The 8338-nt window shown below is 56.8% G+C and overlaps 1 protein-coding gene across 5 annotated transcripts in view; it reads left to right on the forward strand.

Moving 5' to 3' along the window:
* The window catches only part of LOC102751799 (transmembrane protein 56), a 41210-nt gene that overhangs the window by 30640 nt on the left and 2232 nt on the right, over positions 1-8338 (forward strand). For all 5 annotated transcript variants that reach the window (XM_015563385.1, XM_015563384.1, XM_006762923.2 and 2 more), the window contains 5 exons: positions 857-1022; positions 4331-4420; positions 6381-6439; positions 7187-7281; positions 8049-8122. In XM_015563385.1, the coding sequence (XP_015418871.1) occupies positions 857-1022; positions 4331-4420; positions 6381-6439; positions 7187-7281; positions 8049-8122 (484 nt within the window). The remainder of the gene's footprint in view (positions 1-856; positions 1023-4330; positions 4421-6380; positions 6440-7186; positions 7282-8048; positions 8123-8338) is intronic.

Here is an 8338-nt window from a genome sequence, read left to right on the forward strand (position 1 = left end):
AAATGTTCCTAAGATTTTTAGGAGCCAAAATAGGTCAGCTTGATGAGACAGAAAACATACTTTGAAAGTGCTTCCTGCGTTCTTTCCCCTAGCCCTCCCCTTAAAACCCGAAACTCTTTCACGGAAACCCCTTTATTTTAGCGAGGAAAAGTGCGGAGGGTTTTTGGTCCAGGGATATGTGTGATTGCAGGATTTTTTTTTTTTAAAGTTCAGTACTAATTTAAGTAGCAGCAGTGGTCTGGTTAATTTCCCAGATGGTCGTCGTCTTCTTAGGATTTATATTTTGTTTTCAATGTTGTTTGTTCTACTGTAAAATTAGTTTTGATTATGCAATTACTTGGTTGTTTTGCTATGGTAGATAATGTTGGTTCTGTTATGATTTTTGGGGGGTTTAATTGTTTCTTAGAAGTCATCTAACCAACTCTCATTTTATAAACAAGGAAATTGAGGCATAGAGAAATCAGGTGACTTGTCCTAAGTTGAATTGAAAATATTACTAAAAGAATACTTTAGTGATAGCACTTGAAATTCCCTTTTAATGGTGAACCCCAAGACTTGGATGTTTTTTCATGTCTCCAGGTTACATTTGTCTCCTGACATGGAAAGATGGCAGGAAAGATTGTTGAGCTCTTTGAGACACGGGGCTTCCCCTCTTTTATTTTAAATATAAATACAAGGTTATATGCCCGCTCGCTGGCAGAAGCTTCAAATTCTTACCGTTTCTTTGTAGCCCTACACTTGCGCCAAATTAAAATAAATGGCTCAAAGGGCAGTCACACGCTTTTAACATTAAAGCAGTGATTTGGGTTCCCTGTGAGCTGCCGAAAGCCACTGAGAGCCCCCCTTCCCTCCGCAGGCGGGGGAGCCATGGACGCGGGTGACACGCTGGTCCTGGGCACCGTCCTCGCCAGCCTGGGCGCCTTCCAGCTCCTCTTCCACTTCGTCAGCTACTGGTTCTCCAGGAGGGTGTCTCCCGGCTTCAACAGCCTCAGCTCCGAGAAGAAGATCGAGTGGAACTCAAGGTAACGCTTACAAACCGTCATGGGCTTTTCCCCGAGAGCTAGTTTGTGAAATAAAATTATTTAAAATGTTTCTAAAAAGCCTTTCACTTAGCCCCGGCCTGTGTGGGTCTCAGTTGGTTGAGCATCGTCCGTGCACCCACCAGGTCGCCGGTTCAATTCCCAGTCGGGACAGGTTGCAGGTTTGATCCCTGGTTGGGGTGCGTGGGGGAGGCAGCCCACTGGCATTTCTCTCTCTCCCATCAATGTCTCTCTCTCTCCCTTTCCCTTCCTGTCCCTCTGAAAACCAATGAAACAATAGTCTTTCGTTTCGGATCTATGAAAATCTAAGCTCAAAATTGTGACTGTCGGACGAAGAGAGAAGACAAGTTGCTAGCTCTCATACAAGGAACATTGAACCATTTCTGACGCTGAAGGACGGTAGGAAAACGCGTCAGCTTCCCGGGTTCGTGCGGGGGAGCCGTGCCAGCTGGCGGTGAGAGGACGGTCTTGCATTCCTCTCTGAAACGTTTACGATAACCAGCCCAAGTCCTGGCAGCGAGACGGCAGCAGCAGCAAACACGAGCCACCGACAGAGCCTATATATAGTCCTGGCCGCGCCGCCCGCGGCAGCTGACCGCCGCCGGGAACAGGCCGTCTCCCTCCGTGAACTCTTCGCTGCGACCCAGAGCCCTCTAGCATCCTCCCTGTTGTTATATAATTCTAAAGGAAAAGCTGCTTTTAGGGGTTTTTTTTTAAACAAAAATAAGTGGAAAGTGAACAGACATGTAAGAAGGATATAGAAAGTTGTGTCGGTTTTATTAGCGCGAGGTTGTGTGTGTGTGACGGAACTTTCTGTTGTTGTTCAGTTGAAGTTAACGCTGACTGTCAAACAGCAGGTCTCTGAAGCGGCCGGAATCACCGGCCCAAACACACGGAGGTTGGTCCGGCTCACACGTCCTGCAGCTCTTCCCCCCGAGTGAAAACCCTTCCCCAGGGGCTTCTGGGAAAATGACTGTGACTTGCCTTAAGGACAGTGAGGATGTCGCTCTGCGGCGGGAACCAGGAGAGAGCAGCCGTTTCCAAACTCTACCGACAGGAAGATGAACGGGGAGAGCGCGGCTGTGTTTCTGTTTTCATTCCCTTTCTCCACGGTGAGAGGAGCCACAGGCCAGGAACCTTGGAGAGCTGCTAGCCCAGGAGCTGGGGGAGGGCCAGGCCAGGAGAGCAGACATGGATGAACATGTGATGCAACTGACAGCACTTCTCTAGTCGGCGTTACCCTGGCCCTTCTGGGCACCGCCCGCCCCTCGGTTTCTGCGGGAAAGAGGAGTCGGGATAATGGTGAGGCGCTCCCTTCTCCTGCTCTCGGCAGTCCCGTCCCCACCGGAGCTGGGTTCACACGGGCTTAACGCCGGGAGGCGGAGGGTGCAGAGGAGGAATAAAAATGGCTGTGTTTTGAGTAAAGTGCACACACATGCACGTCCTGACATCCAGCGTGCTGACTGGATGCAGACAGGTGACCACGCCCACCCCTCCCTGCCCGGTCGGGATGGTCTCCGAGGAACCGGGTCTGGGCCGTCCACCGAGGGGCAGGCGGGAAAACGCCAGGCCATTCTCGCGGAGAGAGCGCGTTTAGTTAGTGCGAGGGGCCTGGCTGTACTCAGTTGTGGTTTTTCTGAAAACATGCCGAGAGCTGCCATGTCTGTCCCCGTCCATCCACACGGCTCCTGTGGGAGACGGGCCTCTTGTGTCTGTGCTCCTGATGGTAAACCGGCTTCTGCAGGGCCGAGCCCTTTTGTCTGAGCCGCACGGTTTCTTCCAACACCCACAGGGCTCGTGGGTGATCCCGTCAGTAATTTGAGTTGCTGTTCTAACACGGTCACTATCTCCTTGAAAGTGGAGCGCCGTCTCCTCAACGCCACGCATTTTACTCTCTTCCGGAGAAAATGGAACTGTCATATCGGGTGGCATGTTGGTGTTTCTTTGTAGACACGGTGGAGTCTCTAAAGAGTTAACTGTGAAGTCTGAGCACACGGCCTGTGGATCCACACGCAGCGGCCCAGGCTGTCCGCGGCCCCGCCCTGCGCGGCGGGAGCGCCGGTCCCGGTGACGCTGAACTTTCTCGGGGCGCATCTGCCAGTCCCTCCCCCGCACAGGCTGTCAGCGGAGCCGGGCCCGCGGCCTGGCCTCGGGGACAGAGTGTTACACTTTGTCTGAAAGACACTTTCTTGATGTTCGTTTTTCCCTTTTCACAGAATTTTCACACGGCAACGGAAAGCCGGCCGCGCGATTGTTTTTTATTTTGGTTTTGGCTGCACGAGGCTTGTTTAGACGAGGGCTTCTCGGGCGTTAGCATCTTAACCCTTTCATCCTGCTGTGTCCACGTGGAATACAGGGCGCAGGGCGCGCCAGTCCCCAGACGGCTGGGCTGGTGGATCTCACTTCAGAATGCCCCTTTGGCATTTCTCACGCAGGCTTCCTGGTCGCTGTCTTCCGTGGGTGTGACTCTTGGAGCCTGGACGTGCGATTGGGTTCCCTGTGACGTATCTGTTCAGGACCACGCTCTCTGCTAGGTCTGGTTTCTCAGGTTACAGTGGTCTGTTCTAACATCGAGACGTGTGTTGGTTGGTCTGTCTCACTCACCTTTACAGATGTGGGGCCGGGTGGAGAGAAAGCCATTGCCCACCGTGACCCTCTAAAGAGAAGACCGTGTTGTTCCTTCCGTCCTTTAGTCTGACGGAGAATAAAACAATCGTTTTTCTTGTTCGCACGCCCTGGAGCGTGGCTGTGGGTTGAGTCGCTCCATTCTTAGCGAGACTCGCGCCTGGACACTGAGTTTTCCACCGAGACCTGACTCCTTCCATCGAAGGAGACCTGGAGCTGTGAGCTCTCACGTGGGCATTTGTTTCCTTCAAAATCAGGTTTTCTGTGGAAGTTCTCGGGGCCGGTTTTCTGTCCAGAAGCGCTTTCGTATCGGTGACAGGTTCCCACAGACACGGCCCAGGAACCTGATGTGCCCCTGGGGCCGTGCGAATTCTGATTCAGGATCCGCATTGTCGCCAGTGGACTTGGAGTCATTCCAGCTGTTGGAGCAGAAAGGAATCCGGAACCCGGACACGCAGGGCGGGCGGCCCCCTCGGCACTGGGGGCACCCGGCTCCGCTCCTGCGTCAGAGCCTCCCCAGCAGGTGACTCGCGAACGCCCAGGAAGAAACGGTGAATCAGGCCCAGCTGGTCCCAACGCCTCTTGGCCCGCGTCCACGTGCTGCCAGCCTCACGCCGATGCCGCCGTGGGACGGCTCCTCACGTGGTCCGTTCCTTTCGTTTCAGGGTGGTCTCCACCTGCCATTCCCTGGTGGTCGGGGCTCTGAGCCTGTCCGTGTCCTTGTTCGATGAGGTTGCCATCGCGGACCCGCTCTGGTAAGTCTCCTCCCGCCGCGGTGCCCTGGTTTGGGGTTGACGGTCAGTCGGTGTCGCTGACACTGGCACGGAAAGCGCCTCGGGGCTGGGCTCGGTCTGGCTTCAGCAAGAGGGGAGCTGGCCTGTGCGTCGCCGGGCTCTCCCCACGGAGGGCGGGTCTGAGGCAGGACAGTCCTCAGTTCCGTCTGACCCTCACCCGACACCACAGCTGCGCCAGGAGGACCAGCCGTCCCTGCGGGGAGGCGGTTCCACAGAGAGGCCGTGCCGCCCGATGCTCAAAGTCACTGATCATCAGAGAAATGCAAATTAAAACGGCAATGAGGGATCACCTCACACCCGTCAGAATGACTACCATCAACAAATCAACAAATGACAAGCCTTGGCGAGGATGTGGAGAAAAGGGAACCTTAGTGCACTGCTGGTAGGAATGCAGACTGCTGCAGCCATTATGGAAAACAGTATGGAGTTTCCTCAAAAAATTAAATATGGAACTGCCATTTGACCCAGTGCTCCCACTTCTAGGACTATATCCCAAGAAACCAGAAACACCAATCAGAAAGGATATAGGCACCCCTATGTTCATAGCAGCACAATTACAATAGCTAAGATTTGGAAACAGCCCGCCCATCAGCAGATGAGTGGCGGCTCCCCTGGGATGCACGTCCCTCCCGCGCTCCCTGGCGTCCGAGCAGGAGCTGAGGCCGCGCAGGGTGAGGGCGGAGGCGTGTTCTGAGCAGCACGGCCCGGGCTGCGGCAACCGGGGCAGCTCCTTCGACTTCTCTCTCGCTGGGTTTTTGTTTTTCATTTTTGTTAATCCTCACCCGAGAGTCTTTCCCCATTGATTTTGAGAGAGAGTGGAAGGAAGGGAGGAGGTGGGGAGAGAAACATCGATGTGAGAGAGACACCTGGATTGGTTGCCTCCTGCACCTGCCCTGACCAGGGCCCAGGACTGAACCTGCAACAGGTCCGTGCCCAGGACCCTGTGGTGTGTGGGTCACCCAGCACTCTAACCACTGAGCACACCAGCCAGGGCTCGGCTTTTAAAAAAATTCATCGATACGAAATGACGCCCATCAGAGTCACCCCACCACCCACACTTTCCGTGGGAAGGTGTTCTCGGAAGCAAGTCCGCTCAGTGAATCAGTTCCCTGACCAGGTTCCCGTGGAATCTGCCGCAACAACCTCCAGTGCTTTTTCTTTTCATAATTTTTATTTTATAAACACGCTCGCCCACAGCGAACCTCATAACAGAGAATCGATCCATGACCAGCTTTTGTCCTCATCAGGCTTCCGCCGTCATAATGGCTGGCGTGTCTGCGTTTCCTTTGCTGCCTCGCGCCGGCCCGGCTTCCCTGGGTCTGTGTGCGGCTGGACGCCGGCGCTGCCCAGTCTTTCCCACGCTGGCTTCCGGCTCCTCACTTCGTTGTGTGCATGTTGCCACTCACGTTACAAACCAGAGGGCGGAGGACTGGCCCCTGGCGCTTGCTGATGGCAGTGAGGAGCATTAATTGGCGCAGAGGGTCTCGCTAGGAGGAGGGCCCGCCCTGTTCCCACCGGGAGCTGCCGTCAGGGAGGGAGCTGACGGGCCGCCTCCAGGCGGCGGGCGAGACCATTTCCTGAGGTTGTCCGAGTCTCTGATTCACAGTAAGGACCCAAACATCATCACAATCAGCGTCCGAGTCCCATTCGAACCCTTTCTCAAACAACTCGCACGAGGACACACGTATGAAAAGCTGTCTTTTGGTAAAACTGTTTTCCTGAAACGGAGCTGATCGTAGGAGAAATCATGACTCCTCGTGCAGGCAGGGGTGTTATCACGCTAACGCGGCGCTTTGTGCAGAGGAGGTTACCGGTCGAGACTGTGGGGAGCACCTTGATCGCGTTTCTGTCCCAGTAGGAAGAAACCCTGTCGTCTGTAGCCCGTGTGCTAAAAAGGAACTTTCTTCCAAAACTGTCTTAGGGGCGACTCGCTGCTGGCGAAGGTGAACGTGGCTATTGCTTCCGGCTACCTCGTCTCTGGTATGTGCCGTGTTCCTCCGTTCTTGAGGAGGTCCCCGTGGGGCTGTGCCTGGCGTCCGTGGTCTGTGCTCCGGGTGATGGCTGATCTGAGAGGCAGCTTTAGGACCCACACGGCGGAGAGCGTTTCCTATCGGCCCCGGCCCCGAGGGGGAGCAGAGCTGCGGGAGGGCCCCCCCCCCCCGAGACCTGGGCGCGTCGGGTTAGTCAGGGTCCCTCTGTGGCCTTCAGAGCTCCCGGGAGGGGTTAGAGAATTCCTGCAGTTTTGTCCTCCAAGTCGCCTGCACGGGGCCCAAAGTGGGCGCCCTCGGCCGTGGCGTGGGGTGAGGGGAACATTTGCAAAAGTCGGGCTACGGGTGCTGCCACCAGGGAGGATCCTGGCTCCTTCCCTTCTGGATCTTCCTGGTCCCACTCCCTGTGCCGGCTGGGGCTGGAGTGGCCCCGGACCCTGAGGCCAGCGGGAGCTGGCTCGTGCGCTGGCCATTGAAGCCCTATTGGACGAGAACCCGGGACCCTTCAGTCCACAGGCCGTGGCTCTGTCCACTGAGCCACACCGGCCAGGGCTCACTCATGCTTTAACAGTGTGCGCACTCGGGGTCCTCATGCCGGGCAGCCCCAGGTGTGGGGCGCAGCTGTGTGGGAGCCGCGGAGGCGGGAGCAGAGTGTGTGGGCTCCGTGCGCGGGAGAGTGACCTGTACACGCCCTGGGCAGCGCTGTCCCGTGTGACTCCGCCTTCTCTCCTCCTCGCAGACCTGCTGATCATCGTTCTGCACTGGGACGTGATCGGCGACAAGTACTTCCTGATTCACCACTGTGCCTCGCTGTACGCCTTCTTCTTAGTGCTGGTGAGTGCAGGCCGCCTGGACACTGGCGGGCGGGAGGCGCCCGGGGGCACCCAGGCAAACCCCGACCCTCAGGCCCTGCAGACCGACTCCGGCCGCATCGGGGTCCTTCCCGCCATGTGTCAGCTCGTCCGTGCACAAAGCCCACCTTCACGCGGGGTCTGCGGGGCACTGGCGTGGATTCACACACTCAAGGAAGGCAGATGGCCCCAGTTTCTTGAATTTTCACTGAAAACCTTCAGGACTGTGCAGCTCTTGGTGTTTGCCCATCTTCCTAGATGCATGTAGGGTTAATGCACCCCTCACCCCGGCAACTAGGAGTCTCCTCCGCAGGGCTCTCGAAGGGACGTGGCTGCACCACGTTGGCCAGAGTGAGCCGTGGCATTTTTATGTTATATTCTTACGGGAGAGGGAGAGACAGAAACATCAGTGCTGAGAGAGAATCATGGATCGGCTGCTGCCTGCACGCCCCGCACTGGGGATGGAGCCCACAACCCGGGCCTGTGCCCTGACCGGGAATCGAGCCGTGACCTCCTGGTTCATAGGTCAAGGCTCAACCCCTGAGGTGCGCCGGCCGGGCCACTTTTGTCTTTTACAATATTCCGGCCCCTGGTGACCGCTAAGGCCCATCAGGAGGAGAATCCGTTAGCAGACCCGGCGCGGAGGTGGGTGTGAGGGTGTGAGGTCTGCTGCGGGCTCGCCAGTGCGTCTCCGTGCGGGAGACTCTGCGAGAATGTCACGCCTGACCGCGTCTCGTGTTCCTCACCCAGAAAGACGGCCCGCTGCAGTACATCGCCAACTTCCGCCTGCTCGCCGAGCTCTCCAGCCCCTGCGTGAACCAGCGGTAGGTGACTGACCGCACAGTGGTTGTGAGGTTGAGCGTGGATTTGCAGCCGGGGGTTCGTTTCCCGGGCCCCAGAGCTCCGGGTGAAACGAGCGTGTGGATGGGCGTGATGATCGCCGCGCCGCCCACTCTCACAGGGAAGTCCCGTGGGCACCAGGCTGCCCACGCCCAGGGCGGCCTCTGTCGGGGATAGAGCCCGAGCCTCCCAGCCCGTCA

The sequence above is a fragment of the Myotis davidii genome, unplaced genomic scaffold (genome assembly GCF_000327345.1).
Source record: "Myotis davidii unplaced genomic scaffold, ASM32734v1 scaffold217, whole genome shotgun sequence".
NCBI classification, from domain to species: domain Eukaryota; kingdom Metazoa; phylum Chordata; class Mammalia; order Chiroptera; family Vespertilionidae; genus Myotis; species Myotis davidii.